Source organism: Asterias rubens, chromosome 9 (assembly GCF_902459465.1).
Source record: "Asterias rubens chromosome 9, eAstRub1.3, whole genome shotgun sequence".
Lineage (NCBI taxonomy): Eukaryota > Metazoa > Echinodermata > Asteroidea > Forcipulatida > Asteriidae > Asterias > Asterias rubens.
In genome coordinates, this window is record NC_047070.1 from 18,684,276 (window position 1) to 18,702,389 (window position 18,114).

General features: G+C 41.3%; 1 protein-coding gene across 1 annotated transcript; it reads left to right on the forward strand.

Annotated features, from left to right (window-relative positions):
* The first annotated feature begins 655 nt into the window (after positions 1–655).
* On the forward strand, positions 656–15,634 carry LOC117294313 (TWiK family of potassium channels protein 7-like). Its single transcript, XM_033776672.1, has 2 exons — positions 656–746; positions 14,682–15,634. Exons 1-2 carry the CDS (start codon positions 656–658, stop codon positions 15,356–15,358), a joined length of 768 nt encoding a protein of 255 aa, XP_033632563.1. The 3' UTR covers positions 15,359–15,634.
* Positions 15,635–18,114: the final 2,480 nt, after the last annotated feature.

The following is an 18,114-nucleotide window of genomic DNA, read 5'->3' on the forward strand; positions in this document are numbered from 1 at the left end:
CTGATGAGAATTTACAAAATAATTCACAATTTTGCCGTGGACTTTACTGTCACACGGAGTCTTTCTAACGGTGGAGTCTGCCCCATAACCTGCGAGGGCTGCACCTACTCGCCGGGTGGTTACGGTCGACCCACCCTCTCTCACTCTCTTCCTCCCCCCGTTAAATGCGACCCTGCCCGGTCGGAGTGTTCGATACTGTTCCACATTCACCCTCCCTCTATCACTACTCACTGAACCTTCCCTCAATTGCCACACCTACATTCCAACATACCAGAACCATGTGTCCATTAACAATACCAGAATCATCACGATCAAAATAAGGAATTCTTTGACCCCAACCTCCAAACAAAGGACGAACGTTTACTACAAGTCAAACAAAACAACTTAGAACGGACTGGGCTGTATGCTTGAACAGCTCTCCACGAACTGAAAAGACCAAAGGAATTTCGAGCAACAAAAAGTTAAACAACTTTTACAGAGTTCCGCCAAATGGAGGTACTTGTAAAATAAAAAAAAGATAATGGCTGATTATGCATGGTACATTATTTCGTTGATGGGTTCAGTAATTTATTTAAACCGATGTCTTACGTTTTACATCATCCAATCCTACCGATATGATCAGACAACATACGCTGTATATCCAATCAAGCATTAAATGAACAAAACAGATCATGCGAGAAAGTGTCCAGCAATTTATTTTAGAGCGGCAGTAGGGACTAATTGTCACCACAACGCCCGGTTTAAAGGTAAACAACAAAATGTCATTATGTTAGATTATGTCTACTTGTTAATTTGTCTGTCATTGTGATTTCAATATTCACTTTCTCATTGAGACCGAGAAGAAAACAGAAAAGGGAAAAACAAAAGGTCTCCGAGAAAGAATTCTTAAGACTGGGGTGCTCCACGTGGAATGTACTTAGTCTATGGGAGTTTCTTAAAGTATAGAGGGAAGAAAACAAGATGTCTCTATATACATGGACTCAAATTTGCGTGTTGATTGTAAAGGTTTTTGTTTATAATCCTATTTTATTATTAATAACTTTATTAGCAAGTTTTATTTAATGTTATTGACCCTTTACTTTTATACTATACTCCGGGGAAAAACACACTGTCCCTGGATCACACAAAATAACAAAAATATTACTAAAATTAGAGCAAAGCCATGCATTATTCATCCAACCAAGCGGCGCAAAATTAAGTTAACGCCGTAATTTGACCTATATTTTAACGAAACAAAAGAACAAACATACAAACAATGAGACAAAGAGGCTTATAAAAAGGTCAATAAATTATATATTTATGAGCACTGTGCATTTCATATTAAAAAAAAACCTGTTTAGGAGTTCGTTTTGGCGGCCAACGTTTTACAAAACGTTATTTGAGTTGCTTACACGTCATGTGTGGGCCTTTCTGCAATAAAATTATTCGTTTGTTATCTGATAATTTGTTGTCCCTGGCTGCGTTCTGACTTTCACATAGAGTCCCTCGAAGCCAAAGCTGTCAAATTCGAATACGATTTTAGGTTTGAGACTTAATCCGATCTAGCCGGTTTTTAGTTACAGCTCAATTATTAAAAGGTTTATTCATTTTGGTTTTACCCCAGATGTGTGTTAGCACTATATACTCAGTACTTTCCGAAGTTATGTGAAACAAAATCACTAGCATATTACTCGGCTGGGATTCGAACCCACAACCTTTGCAATTATAGAGCAGTGTCTTACCGACTAGACCATCGAGATTGCCCGGTATACAGAGATAGTTATTATAAGGTCCCTACTAGAATAGTTTGTGAATTTATTTGTTTGTCTCTACCCCCTCTGAGGTTTATCTGCATTCAAAGTATTTTCTGATGATGATGATGATGATGATGATGAACATCCTCACTGCCTATGGGATCCCAAACAGGCTAGTTGAAGTGATCGGGTCAACATACGCAAACACCAGAGCAAAGGTCACTTCACCAGATGGGGTCACCGATTTCTTCGACATCCGAGCTGGAGTACTCCAGGGTGACACCTTGGCCCCCTTCCTCTTCATCATTGTCCTTGACCATGCCCTGAGAAAGGCAATTGGCGGTAGAGAAGAAGAGCTGGGTTTCACCTTAGTTCCCCGCAAGAGCCGACGTGTGCCTCCTGTGACAGTCACTGACCTGGATTTTGCGGATGATATCGCATTGGTGTCAAACACGATTGAGCAAGCCCAGGATCTGTTACTGTCAGTCGAGGAGGAGTGCCTGAAAATTGGCCTACAGCTGAACACAAAAAAGACCAAGGTGATAGCTTACAACATCAGTGACCCTCCTGTCCACACGAGGGACGGCACAACTCTTCGTTTTGAATCTGACTTCAAATACCTTGGATCCTGGATCAACTCCAGTGAAAAAGACCTGAAGATACGAAAAGGACAGGCGTGGTCCGTGCTTCACAGCATGACAAAGATGTGGTCATCAACGCTGAGTGCCCGGCTGAAAAGATCACTATTTGTCGCAACAGTGGAGTCAGTGCTACTATACGGAGCTGAGACCTGGACCCTCACCACCAGTATGGAGAAGTCTCTGGATGGCTGCTACACCAGGATGCTGCGTATGGCCCTAAACATCCCCTGGCAGGACCACATGAGAAACTCCAACCTGTATGCTGGCTGGCCAAAGGCCACAGAGAAGATCCATGAACGCCGACTCAAGCTCGCTGGGCACTGTGTCCGCCACTCGGAGCTTGCCGCTTGCCCAACCATCCTCTGGGAGCCCACCCAAGGCAAGGCCTCGCGTGGGAGAAGATGTCTCTCCTTTGTAGACACACTAAAACGAGACACCGGCTTGACCAGCGCTGAGGAACTTCGCTCCTGCATGCTGGACCGGAACATCTGGAGAAAAATCACTGGGCAGGCTCGAGCTTCTAGATGGCGCTCGACATGATGATGAAGTATTTTCTTTGAGAGCAGTGAATCGAAAAAAAAGATTGAATAAACACATGCACCGATTATTTCCAATAAAGTGTGAGTCTAAAATGTTAATAAAAATGGCAATATAAATAAGACGGAATGTGTTTAACGAGCGACTTGTCATGGACCGAGTAAACTACGGAGCTCCACGGCTGCCATCCAAAATTTTGTTTATCTCGCCTAGATTTTTAAAAGTAATAGCTTAATTTACACAGATTTAGCTCACCAAAATGGCTTTAATTTGAGAAAGTAAAATAGACCACTGGTATAATACGTCACAAATCCCTCACTGCTGAAGACCTATCATTGGCTGAAAGTTTCCATTGTTGACCTCCTCTCACAGCGATGGCAGCCAATGCAAGGGGTCCACAAGCCCACGTGCCCTTTAATTTATGGCCCTTTTCGAATCCACGGATTTCGCTTTGGATTCGGCGTCAGGCTCCGTTCTCTCGTCTGAAGCCCGAGCACGTCTACATGCAAAGCACGGACATTGTCAAAACAACCGCGGGGCCAAGCTAGCCTGAGCCGAATCTAGCCTGAGCCGAAGCCGTGGTTTCGAAAGGGGCCTAATGTCACCAAGGAAGACAGCACAATAGACATGCTAGTTGCATTGAGTCGACTAATTGCAGTATTGTCTTCTAGTACTCCATTGTGTAAAAAACTAGTAGCAGTAATGACAGAGGACTTTGACAAATTCAGGGTAGACAGTTGAGTGCTGAAATCTTGTCAAACTTTCGCCCGGCTTGGCCTGCACGTTTTCATCATAGAGAAGCCGGCTTTTGGTGGACTTTCTTTGTCTCAATTCTGCGGTCTCGGCCTGGTCGTGGTTTCCCTTTTGGTTCTGATTCATTCTCATTTTAAGTTGTTGTTTTTTCTTGTCATTCTCTGAGCACTTTACAACTTGAGGAAAAGGCGCTGTATACATGATGTTACATTAAACAACACATCATCGCACACAAACAGAGGATAAAACAATAATCATTTGAAAGAAAGTTATGGCTGTCACTGAGCTTCGTAGAATTACAAATCAGCCGTGAAGCAAGCACACGAATAGCGTGACAGCGACTTGTTCAACTGTAGTGTACTTTAGAAGGGGAGACTTGACTCGTTCCAAGAAAAAAATAGCATTTTTTCGAAGTAACGGATCAGCAGTTTGACGGATTGCTATGTAGCGCAGCTCATTATAGTGTGAGCTCAGTCCAGTTGTAAAGTTGAACTCCTGGCGTCTTGAGTCGGCGACTACATCTTTTTACGAGCCTTATTATTGTGCTATATTTAGTAGCTGGCGCGTTTGAAGATTATTTATCAGTTCCCAGCTGCATGCAGTGATTGGCTCGTGCGCCATCAATTAGTTTGGGGACGCATTGTATTATGTTTTACGTATAGGTTGTTAGCGGGAAGGTTGTGGACACTTTGACAATGCGTTCTGTATACATACAACCATGTCTACCTACCATTACTGACAAAACGACCAAAACTGATGCTTGGAAGCAAATCAGAACGAGATCAAATTTTACTGTTAGGCCATTAGCCAAAAGGGCATGCAGGGCACAATTCTATAAAGCGGCTTAAGCAAAGACAGTTAGTACAATTGAATTGTGCTTAGCAAATACGGTTACCAACCACACTACCATGTCAGGTAAACAATTTGTGATTAGTATCCTGCTCATTTTTGCTACAGACAGTTGTTAAGCAATATTTTCTGCTCAAGCGACTCTATGAAAGTTAGCCCATGTGAATTGTGAACTTATAATGACCTTAGGTGTTCTATTTCAGCGGGATGGCCTTCAGTGCACCGTTTAGAGACAAACTTGAATATTGATTGGAACGGCCGAGCGAAAATTGATGACTGAAACTGTTGACAAACGAGTTGAAATCAGACTACCCTGCTGAGAAAACATTGCAGTTGCTCTCAAATCAATAGTTACAAGAAAGAGAGCATGTCTAGATGTAGGGACGGTACGTTGATTGGTGTTGATGTGCTAGTAGTGAAACGTGAAGAAGTATTGTCAGCGGTTCATCATCATTGTAGTTGTCAAAGTCTAGTTCGCTCATGGATTTTCTTTGAGGGCAACGACACAGAGCTTGTATCTTGTTATTCACTGTCAGAAAGCGGCAGTTTTGGATCGGTGGCTGTGGAATATATAGAGCATGTAACCTCGATTACAAAGAGTGCCCTTACGAATCCAGGGCATTTGTTGGCAGGCGAGATAGTACACTGACCCATCCACTCCTGTCTAGACCAGTGCCCAATTTCATGAAGCTGCTTCAACACAAAAAGTAGCTAAGCACACAAGAATAAGGTTACCAGCTAAACTACCACCGCACATGTAAAATGTTTGACTGGTAACCTTCTAATTTCTGCTTAGCAGAAAAATGTTAAGCAATATTGTCTGTTTAACAGCTCTATGAAACTGGGCACAGGTTGCAGATTGGGCCGCAGTCTGTAACTAATGTCATTGCATAGCTTTACTTTGAAAACACATTACTTCACCGTCCTAATGCAGAGATTTCGTCGGTAAAAGGCAAAGTTTACGGTTTCCGGAACCGCTCGATTGTGTTTTAATTATTTTCAACTGTAGATGTATACAATAAAACCGACAATTTTCATTTCAAAAGTTGGGAAATCGCCGAAAATCAGGAGTGAATATATCCACTCTCTAAATGTAAAAGAATGAAAAACACCACTCTTTACATTTCGAGTTGTCCATCATATAGCTCTTTAAAAAGAGTGGTGCTTATTTCACTCTTTTAGGGGGGGGGGGTTCACTCCCTTTCAGAGTAAAAAATCACTCAAAAAGATGCAAACCTCAATCTTAAAGAGTGGAAGACCACTCGAAATAAAAGAGTTGTCCCTTATATGGCTCTTTAACGAGTGCTTTTTCACTCTTTTGCATTTAGAGAGCACGCAGGAAAACAATCCCTTTCGTACAAGGAAAGCACAATCTGAAAAACGTTATCGACAGTAACACTTCTCATAATCAAATTTGGGGGCATAACAACTTTCATCTTTTCTAAACATAACCACATTTTGTGGAAGTGAAATGTTACTCAAAATGCTTTATACTTTATCGAAATGGATATGAAACACATGAATCGAATCGGCTGTATTTAAATCTGGACTCACTCGAGCCTAACCATGGTGTGCCGTGACTATACGACTGAGTGATTTGATGGTCCCACATCACGCGAATCCACAAATCTCTCATGAGTGATGGCAAAGTCATTAAAACGAGAACGGGATAAACTTCGGACCGGGCGGGCGCCCTTGACCTGAAATGTTTATTAACCATGTATTGTTACTTTCCGCCCAGACATATAGTTAAGCTGGGGACTAATTAGAAGGGTATGTGTGCCTAATAGTCTTGACATGCAGGCGCTTTTTGGCGACTGCATTAAATGTAAACATAGGGGTATGACAATGTTATGACGAATGTTCCACATTCATCCATTATTCATCACATCATTAATGATGTTGACTAAGCCTGTCTGGCTTCGGAAGAAGGTGTCAACTTATCTAGTAAGTAAGTAGGGACAGGGCCCAACTGTGCTAGCGCCGAATTTCTGCGTTAGCTATGTAAGCGGAGAATGTCTATCATGTAGTATGGACGCCTAAACAAGCATTGACGAAAGAGCATAATTCAGTGCTGATTCTTGTCTTACGGTATAAACAGAGTCATGAAGTTGGGACACACAATACACCTTACTTTGCATATTGTGTTTGGTAATCTTTATTTTTGTTTCTTGAGAGAGAAGGGATAAGATGCTATAAACTTCGCTCGGCCCCAACGATCTCATCCAAGATTGCTAGAATTGGCTGATGAGCTTGAGTACTCATTCTTATCTGCTGATTAGCGCAATGCGCACAATCACAACATTATAACGCACGGTTTGATAATGCCGAATAAAGGCACAATTTAGATTCAATTGGTCTGGCATGGCTCTTTTTTTAGTGCGATGCAAAGAATGACATTTTGAAATGGGTTAAAACAATAGAGCTACGTTATTATTGATAGTCAAGCCTGTAAAGTTTATTTCAATCTATGATTTCCAAAAAAGAAAAATTCAAATGCTTGGTACTTGAAGCTGAACCAGTACAACCATCCACAAAGCTTCGTACGTAGAAACATAATGAGCAATGCGCAATCTATAAGTTCCACAACCATGCACAAAGCTTCATAAGGAGTGAAGTGTCACAACCATCGCTCTCGGGGGAATTATTTCAAAAAGGGAAAGAAAGCCCGAGTTCCATATAATAATTATTAAACCTCTCACATGATTATTTCAAAACGGAAAGAAAGCCCGAATTTTATATAATTATTATAACGCCCCCCTCAAAGGATTATTACAAAAAGTGTAAGAAAGCCAGAATATTATTAACTACTTTAAATATTAACAACACTGTGTTGTTTACACAAGAACGTACCTGACAAGATGGACGGAGCGAACGCAGAAACTACCAGATAAGATGAAACAATAACACTATATAATCATTACATGCCATTAAGTGGTACATACATAGTTGTGATTAGAATTGATGGTACATTTATTTACACAGCCTGTCACTGAACAGACAAGCAACACCATAATGTATACAGGTTAGACACATCTCTACGAAATGTAATTAAAACTGTTCTTCATAATCAAACAAGCTTTCTGACTATCTCATCGCCAACATAGCTATAGGGCGCGAATAGTAAACTCGCAGCACGAAGGCGCAAGTTTGACGAAAGGCGCGTCGGTTGTGTGGTGTGGCCTTGCTCATGGTTGTAGACTTGACTCAAGTTTTGACAGTGAGATTGTACTGCTGTTCGGCTTGTTTGATAGTTGCACGGTATGCTTAGGAAGCTCTCGCAAGAGAACGGGACTTGAATCAAGTCTAAGCTTAAAGGGGTTATACATCGCTGTTTTTTTATTTGTTTTCCAATACTCAATAAGCATTAGAGTAAATAGAAATTACCTGGGATTGAGCCCACGATGATAACTATTGTTTTATCAAGCTTCTATATAAAGCAACGGAATAATATACTATAAATTGAAAGCAACCTGAATATTTAATTTTAAAGGATGGTAGTGCCTGTATGATATCGTCGAAAATCTGGAATTTGAATACAAACACTGACAAGTGTTCATGCAGAAATATTTTTCAGATTGAAATGATTTTGTTGGTCCATCTCTCTATTAAAATACCATTGCTTTGAAGGGACTTGTTAATTTATTTGTGATTTTTTTCTTGTTTTATTATACAATAGTCAATCGTAACTATTACCTTGTCACTGCATTGTGTTTATTCACAGCTGGTTAATATAGACGGTGATAGGCAGTTTGTTTGTTGACGACGAGCAAAACGTTAATTAAGACAAGTTATAGACGAGTTTGAAGTGGAATAATGTCCCATCGCTCTGATGGCATAATGCACCATGTAGATAACACGCAATTGGATCGCTTATGTTTTGCATTTGCTTCCTTTTCATATCCGTTCTGCGCATCCTTACCCGTCAGCGTTGGCTCAAGATGCCGATAACAGATCACAGTGCACCCTAGCACTTTTTCATGATGTACCGTTGTAGTAAAATACGGAACTGAAATGCTGCCAGGGCTAAGTGCGGTAGGGTGCCTGTGTGCGCGTCATGCAATACGATCGTCGGGTGTGACGTTTATACTTCAACAAAACAAGTATTTTGAGAGTGCGCTCGGGTTGACTTCGGGAAAAAAGGTGAAAAAAACAACGCCTATCGAAATGTTGAGACTCTCTCCCATCACCATTCCTTCTTAAAGCTAGCACTTCGTCTTCCAAACACAAGAGACTGTTATATGATTGTCAATCAAAAACTACATTCTTAAAATTCCCAGGTCAACATAATTATGTGATGGTGCCGAACCGCAAAACTGATTAAAAAAACAATTTTTTTTAAACTCTGATTCTGTGTTCTACCTCCATAGTCAGTCTGAACCATTTTTTAGTCAATGTAACCTCGACACCCACAATCCCCAGCCATAGCAATTGGTCAGTCCCCACTGAACATGGAATCCGGGTAAATTCTGGATTAAAGTAATTAAGACACAATTCATAAACCCTTATAGCAGTTAGCTTAGGCCTAATTGGTTTAAATATATCTCAGTTGAAACAACGGGATTCGTGTTACTATCAGCCCAGATCTTGAAGAAGATTTACCTTTCTATGAAGAAACAAATAACATGTAGCTTCACTTTAACAATATTTAACTTGTTCAACTCTTTCTACCACCATTGCAATGCAATTACCAAGTACACCTGTGTCTCTCGCAAATGTTTCCTCAGAAACACATGATGTATTTGATCACAGAACCAATAAGTGTCAGCCGTTTAACGAGTGACAAATGATCTAGACATTCGCATGGCATGTGCTGGGCTAGACTTGATTCAAGTCCCGTTCTCGTGAGAGAGATCCCTCTGGGTGCGTTCGTTTAGCTTCCCTGGGTCGACCCCGGTCTGCCCCTGGTACGTTCGAATAGCTTCGACGTCATTCCAGGGGCTCACCCGAGTCAGTCGTAAGTGCCCTGCTTGTGGAGTGTGTCACGGGGCTGGCCCAAGGTGCATGACGTCACGACGAGAGGGTGAGTGATTGTCCGATTAGCTCTTGTCAGGGTCTTACCCGAGTGAGCACCGCGGGTCGACCTTGGGCGAGCTAATCGAACGCACCCTATGTCCGCCGTCAAAATGGAGCTGATGGTCCCGAGCGCACATGGGTACGGGGATTTTTCTGATGTTAGGCGATGGGACTGTATAAGGACTCTCACGGGATTGGGACTTGAGGCAAGTCTAGTGTCGAGCAATGAATTAGTCCACGGTCTGTAATTCCTGGTATGAATTTCATCTCGCCGCCCCCTCCATCCATCGAAGTGTAAAGAGAAGCCGGAATTTCATCGTGCGGTTTTCAAGACGATTATTGCTCATAAATCTGTTTATTTATTTGTAAATTGTATTAGTCATCTTTTGGCCTCTGGAGTTTTGATTTGTATACGACAGGTGTACGTTAGACATATCAGTAATAAGTAACCCATGTATGAATATCAAGACATTGAGCTGCGTGTGATAGGCTACTAGATTTAATAGCATGGCCAGATATAACTCACATAGCCACAATGTGCGTCAATCAGTGAGGGACAGGGGGACATGCCCCCAATCTTTTCAAGGGTGTGGGACACATATCAAATACCCCCATGTTTGTGAAAAAATGCCTGTAAATTTTTTAACAGGACTCGGGAAAGTACTGAGTATACAGTGCTACACACATCGGTGTATATGGGTAAAAAAAACAAAAATTGATATTCTTTATCCCCGATGCAAATTTAACATCTATTAAATATATCTCTAATGAGTTGGAGTGGTTCTGAAAAGAACAGTTGGTTTCAACTCGACGTTTCAGCTTTCCCCAGAAGACGATCAGATCATACTGATCGAAACGTCGAGTTGAAACCAACGGTTCTTTTCAGAACCACCCCAACTCATTAGAGATAGTCATTACATGGTGTTACCGCAAACCTTTCTATGTAAATTCAATCTTGTTCAGCTGGTTCACTTCTAATCAACTAATGAACAAAGTATCGCAAGTACTTACTGCCATTACCATCTTTGCAATAAGTTGGCTTTCGGCTAAAATTTACACAAGTGTTCTTTTTCGGGGCCATTACCAAAGAATGACTCCACCACTAACTTTTATGACAGGAGCTGTTTATCGCTGGCAAGGCTGCTATAAAGGATAGTATCGTATTTCCACCATGCAAAGTTTCAAATCCTACTTAAGATTGAATTTACAGGTTCGTTCAATGGAGCGTTGGTTGACTAATTTAAGGATTTGAGTACCTTTTCTGTAACAAAACAAGTAATTTTTCCCACAAGTGTCCAGATGTGTTACTGGCGGCAAAATACCTTCAGCTAATCATCATTTGAAGAGTCCTATAGGGCTATAAAGAGATCTGCGTGGTCATTCAAAATGTTAAATGTTTCGTGATTTGCCCTACTTCTTGATGTTAACAACCGCGACGTGCATTTTTATTGAGCAATTTTCGGTTGTAATCTTGGAAGGCACGAGGCCAAGATCTGTCGCACCATGGAAACACAGGTGATTTTGTTTTGTATCCTGGGGCAAAATGTAAATGTTGAAACGTGGGTATGCACCGATCGATATGCTTGAGGAACTTTAGCATGTGGGCAACTGTATATGGGGCTGAGTGGGGGGGGGGGGGCTTATACGTTAATAATAGCAGGGCCATCGAAAGGAGAGCAAAATTAAACGACCGTACTGTCCATGCTAGGGATACCAATATTACTCACGGTAAAATTTGGGCTTCAAACTTGCAAACAAATTATTCGTTTCTGTGCTCAACTTGTGAGTGTCAATCTCTTTAGCTTCCCCTGAAGTAAGCAGTAAATATTTGATTCACTTAACAGCTTGGAATTGGCGTGATGGCATGCATTATGGTGTTGCCATGACAGTTTTTGACACCTGAGCGGTAATTCGTAAAGTCCCAGTTATGTCATGTCACATTAAACGGTATTGAAAGCATTGCCGTGAAGCGTTACCTAAATAGCGTGATCTACATTTTCAACACCGATAACTTCGTCATTCAATTTTTCAGGCTTTTAAACTAAAACATTTGATTACAAAAAAATTATAATTTTGTCTATAAGGACACACTGAGGTATCAGGGCAAAATAAAACTATAAATAATTCAACTAAACGTGACACAATATTCTGAGTCTAGACAATGCATTGAATTGACCCTACAAACAAATCTAAGCGGAGTTTAGAACCAAAATTGACGGTACCGTGCCCAGGAACCGACTGGCCGAACAAAGGCAAACGGCTCGCTCATACTAACTTTTCAGATACACATGCCCAAGTTTGGTATAAACCAAAAGTGATAGGCCCTACTGACTTGGTAAAAATTGAAACGATTTGTGGTTAAACAAAAAATACAATTTGACCCAACGACCTCCAGTTTAACATGCCGGTGCCCTCCTTGTTAGGGGTGCCAGTCACACGCCTTACAACCGTTAGCTGATATGTAGCCAATGGCAGTGGTCACACTCAAGTTTGTGGGGACAACCTGTGGGTTAGCGTCAAAATACCACATTTCGGATTGAAAGGTTGATTTTGTTTTGTATTCCCCTGTGTGGTTTTAATAACTGTAGCATAATATAATGAAATTTGTTATCTTTAAATCAAGATACGAGATAAAGGTTACCCTCAAAGCATTTTCTCTTATCCAAATTTCATAGCATGTGTAGAGCTTCGATCGCATAATTAGATTATGTGACAGAACCCTGCACTGCAATCGCTTTCAGGGAACCTATATCAAGGCAAACTCTTTGATTCCATTAGCTATTATTTCATATTTCCTATGCCCTTTTTGAAACCACGGCTTCGGCTTCAGGCTCTGTTCTCTCGTCTAAAGCCCTGAGCACGTACGCAGGGCAACCGCGGGGCCAAGCTAGCCTGGGCCGAATCTGGAGCAGGAGCCGTGGATTCGAAAAGGGCCATAGACATTTTCAGAGAATCAAATAAAGCTCGTGTTCATTTTGTATTTATGTAAAGTTTTGCTTCATTTGCTCATACTGCAAACGTGATAACAACTTGGGCAGCCAAATAAAAGGCAACACATCGTGCGTGCATTTTCAAACATCGTGGTTTAGTCGATAGGCCTACTGAACATTTCAAGCCATATAAAACGTACTCAGGGCAGAGGAAACTACCCGTGTAATTCAACAGCGTCTTATAATGACCAGGTTTGGCAAAACCTCTCAGAAAATCCCGGCATCACTCAGGACATTATTTGTAACCGGATGTCAGTCGGTAATGTTTGAATAAATCTTTACACGACACGATGAGGAAGTTTGTGAGCTAGCTAATAATAACACTATGCAGAACGAGATCGGTGACGCCTGTAACAGTTTGACTATAGGCTAAATGACTTATTCATTTTTTTTCGGATGACAGTCCTTAATAACACTAATGTAAGGGCAATAAACGTTTTACGGGAACCTTGCTAATAGACCTTGCTGACGCTTCCATTATCTTGGTCATGTTCCCTGCATCCATTAACAGTAATGGATGCTAATATTCATTGAAAAAAAGAGCCAGTTTATTTCTCCTTCAAGCCTCGCGTTGGTTATATTGATTTGAATGAGTGAAGATCAAGATTGCCGCACCGTGATAAAGGTCTATAGCAACTTAGCAAAGTGTGCATTCGATATGGTATGTGTGTTGTATGTACCGATATGTGAGCACACAGGGACTGCGCCATAAAGGCCTCGAACTGCAAGTTTGTAATGATTGATCAAATAATGTGAGCCCCCACCCCCTACAAAAATTACATAGTAGACACTATAACCAAGAACGTGACATTATACCTGGAGCCTTGTATTAGATTAGCCTACATTCGATGGACAAATGTCGTCACGCCAGCAAAACGGGAAATGAAATACTGAGAAATATTGGGTTTCTTATTAAATACTTGTAATTACATTGCGATTTGTTTACATGGCAGCACCGCACAGCACACACAGAACTAATGATCTTGGGTCGGATGGCTGAAAACGGAGAATAATCACATTTTTGTTCTTTTCCTTTTTTAACTGTTACTTTCTAAGTAGGTCAACATTGGCACCCCAAAAAGTAGGTTACTATTTTGGAAGGGGAATATAGAGCGTGACATCCAAATGTTATTACTTCGAGGTGTTAAGTTGTAGGCAAGTGTTAATTCGTAGGCTGTTAAACACACCATGAGCTCAATGTGGGCGATGACATTAATTTGTATGTAGTGACCGCGCAAATACGTCACAAGTAATCTAAAATGTTTCAGATAATATGTATACAGGTGTTAGAAGAAAGGACCCTGGCAGTATGTAACTTTATACTTTAATTGAGTCAAAACCAAAACGAGTATGTACAGCGGTCATGACACTTGTGTAATACCCCATGCATTGATTCGCTTCACCCAGGAGTAAGTTTGGTAACCAATGAGGGCAGAGATGGTTTTTGTGATTAACGGAGTTTGATGCACGACACACTTGGTTGTGCGGGCTGGGTTAGAGGGTATAATGAATGAAATAAATGGCACAGTGACAGGGATATTGACTGTTCATTCACCATGAGCCTCAACACTATTGGATACCAGGGAGATATAACGCTCATTGATATTATTGTGGAATTAAGAAATGTAGACCATTTTATATTTTGCATGATTAATATCAAATATTGGATTCGACTCATTTGAGTGCACTGTCGCAAGGTGAAATATGGACTGTTCCACTTCACGGGGCAAAGCTGAGTGGAGCACTTGGCTCAAGGTCTCGTGTTTCTGATCAACTGGGTGTGGGTTCGAGTCCCAGTCGTGGCACTTATTGTGTCCTTGAGCAATACACTTTACCATATTGCGTTCCAGTGCCCATTAGTTGTGTGTATTGTTCAGTTCACTTCACACTGGAAGGGTATTCGATCATTTTTATACCGTTTTTTGAGGTTAGGGACTTGCAATTTGTACCCTTAATTGAGAAACTCTATCTGTTGAAAAATGAGCACGTTAGAACCCACGACCCTTGCAATTCTAGAGCAGTGTCATACTGGTCAACTAGACCACCGAGGTTGCCCGGTAGCTAGAGGCAGTTCGAATCCTACGTTTTAGTAGCGGATACCGCAACTGTTTATATCAATATCATCTTACACTGTCTTTTCTTTGTCTATTTTCATTATTTAGGATATGGAGATGTCGTTCCAGTGACTGGCGCCGGCAAAGCATTCTGCGTATTATACTCAGCTATCGGCATCCCACTCTGCGTGCTATACATGGGCGGTGTCGGCAGTCTCCTTGCCCAAGTCATCCTAACCCTCTGCCGTATCCTCAAGATCGGGCAGCCCATCACCAGAGCCATCTGCTGCTGCTGCAACAAGAACAAACATGACGACAAGAAGTACGACTTAGGAAGAGGAGGCAGCGTGGAGCTTGAAGAGAAGCAAAGCATGTCGTCAATGAAGAAGAAGAAGAAGAAAGATAAGACTGGCGACTCGGAGGATGCGGGAGTTGTGACACGCCAGCATAATATCGAAGCTGGGGAACCAGACTACCAAGATGAAATGGAGGCACCAGTTCTCCTAGTCCTGGCCATCCTCATAGGCTACATGTGTGCTGGGGCGTTCATCATGTCACGCATCGAGGAGTGGACATTTGGAGATGCACTGTACTTCACCTATATTACTCTGACCACTATTGGGTTTGGAGATTACGTGCCCATGATGCTGTATAAGGATGACGCGTACATTGTGTGTGTTATCTATGGTCTATTCGGGCTTGCTGTTATGTCTATGTCCATCACATTGGTCCAGGCTAAAGTCAGGCGGCTTGGTAATCGTTTCTGGGACTGTATCGGGTTCTAAAATGTATAGACACGAGTGAAATACTTTTAGTTTGACTTTGACATTGAAATCCGGATCAATTATGTCCAAGGTTTTTTTTGTAATGTGCTTTAGGACAGCTTCAGTAATGCACCTCTAAATAAAGCTAGGGATAAGCCTACCTTTAAAATACACAAAATATGAAATAGTTTAGTTGAAAAAAAGAAAACATGTAGCTTTGTGAATCTAGCGCCCAGATACTTTATTCGCACAAAAAAAACTCACTCGTCGTCAAATCAAGACAAATCAAGTTTTTTTTTAAAGAAACTAATAGTTTTGCATTTTCCTGCACAACGTTAGCAACCCCCCCCCCCCCCCCCAACGAGCCGCCTGCCGAACGTGACAGTGCCAAGCGCCCTCTGTTGTCATCTTCAATTTTGCGAGTGGCTTTCGTCATGATCATAAGTCCACGAAACAAATATTTTTTATTTTTACAGAATGAGGGTTTCGATACCTGGCCTGGTCAGTCGCGACACTTTGCCATAACTGCTTCTCTCCACGCAGAGTACAAAATGTGTACCGGTAAAAAACCTGCAATGAACTGGCATCCTGTCCAGGGGTTTCTCAGTCGTTTAATGCCAATGAAGCTGGAAAGAAACACCGGCATGATGGCTCGGGACAGACTCTGCTTGTCTTTTTTTTTATAAATAAAATACCGATTCAGTTTTGGCACAATGACTTGGGGAGAAAAAAACAATAGTTTGCTTAAATTTTTAACTATAATTTGAGTACAAGGTAACCGTGTGTTTTAACATGGTCTGTTCCAAAATAGTTGAGATTAAATTACAAAAAAAAACTTTGTAGATATTCATGAAATATAAGTTATTATGGTGATAATGAAGATTTCGAAATGGAATGTTATTCCACCAAATAAAAAACAAAAATCAACATGATTTCGCTGTATTTAAGCTGTAAATATGAATTTTGTTATATTTATTGCGTAATCCTGACTTGTAAATGTTGGTTAAGTAAGATCATGAGCCCCCATAGTTATCACAATTTTTAATCAAACCGTTTGATATGCAGATTGTAGTAATGTAGCTGTTGTAGGTTACAATGATACATCAGCCGGCTGAAAGATTTGATTGCACTAAATGGTTGATTTATTTTTGTCGTGAATGCTGCCTATACTTTTATCTACCGCTGGTTGGCAAACCTCTCCTCTACTAAGCAACCTATTAGTATATTTAAAACCTTATATGGAAAGGTTTGCGGTAACACCATGTAATGACTATCTCTAATGAGTGAGGGTGGTGTTTAAAAACTGATGTTTGATATTAATGTCATAAGTAATGTTATTACAATAAGAAGAATTTAAAATAGTACTTAAAACAGTAATACCATAATTATTTAAACAAATGTTGTTCGTGTTCTATTTGTATAAATTTGCTGTTGGCTTGAACTCAAACTGACTATCCTTGCAATGTAATGTCTGGTTTCCAGACGTAAGCTCTGATGTAGTCCAGCAGAGTGTGGGTTCGATACCCGGTCATGACACTTTAGCCATTGCTCAAGGCACTTTACAATGGCTTTGTAAGTAGTAGGGAAGAGGTTATTTTGCTCTATAATGGGTGCGTCCTGCCCCCGGTGCGTTCGAATAGCTTTAACGTCATTTCGGGGGCTCACCCAGGTCAGCCCCAGTGCCATGCTTGTGGTGTAGGTCACTTGGGGGCTGGCCCTAGGTGCATGACGTCACTACGAGAGCGGTGAGTGGTCGTTCGTTTAGCTCTTGCCAGGGGCTCACCCGAGAGAGCACCGCGGGGTAGACCCAGGGAAGCTAAACGAACGCACCCAATATACCAGCCAGGCTCCTAGTGGTTGATACCCGTGCCTATACATATTGATGTACAGTGAAGGGAGTAAATGTCCGTTCGCACAGGACCTGATAAAATAAACCAGAACGATAAAAATACACGCCCTCGATTGGTTGAATTGCTCCATCATGCAGAATACGCCCACGCTCATTCAACCAATCGAGGGCGTGCTTTTTTGTTGTTCTCGTTTTCGGTCTCGTTATCGGGGCCTGTGTAACCGGGCCTTATCTCTGTTTCACCCACAGGAAGTACGTGGCAAGTTGCCCCCCGATGGCAGTTGATTTGGCAGCACTTATCAGTGTATCCCTCACCTTGAAGTTGCCAGCCGGCCTTGTGATGTTAGGCGATATCTTAAAAAAGGGGGAAGGGCAAGATGGACAAGAGTAAGATATTGCTTTGTGTGACCATCATGTCACAGGGGTAGAGATTGTTTTGAATAAATTAGCAACATGTGTGTGTGTGTGTGTAAGTTTGGTTGTTGTTGCCGCATGTCACCAGTCGTCGATTTCACCAAACTCTTCCTTACTTAAGATTAATCTTAGGAATTAGGACGAGTTCAGTGTCGTATCCAAATACGTAGGACGCATTGAACCCATTCTAAGTAAGGACGGGTTACTCGTCCTAACTCGAGATCGTGAAATCGGCTACAGGAATGCAAGGGTCCGATGAATAGGGATGATGAACTATCGCTTTGAGGGGCCAGCTTAGCTTGAAATATACATAACAACATTGTAGTAAATAGTGTAGTAGTAAATATAATGCTTTATGCTAATAAAATGTTATGGAAAATGTAACTTCCCTTTAAAATGTTTCTCCTATACCGTGTGTTCTTGTGGTTGAAACAACCGACACAAGTAGCAGCATTTTACATTAATTTTTTGTAAAGTTTGTTTGAACCTCATACAAACGAAGCCGCAACCGAGT

Excerpts from the sequence above, each read along its gene's own strand:
- LOC117294313 (XM_033776672.1), top strand. The coding sequence starts at position 656 with ATGAACAAAACAGATCATGCGAGAAAGTGTCCAGCAATTTATTTTAGA. Across the intron at positions 747-14,681 it reads CCACAACGCCCGGTTTAAAG|GATATGGAGATGTCGTTCCA; the intron begins GTAAACAACAAA and ends TTCATTATTTAG.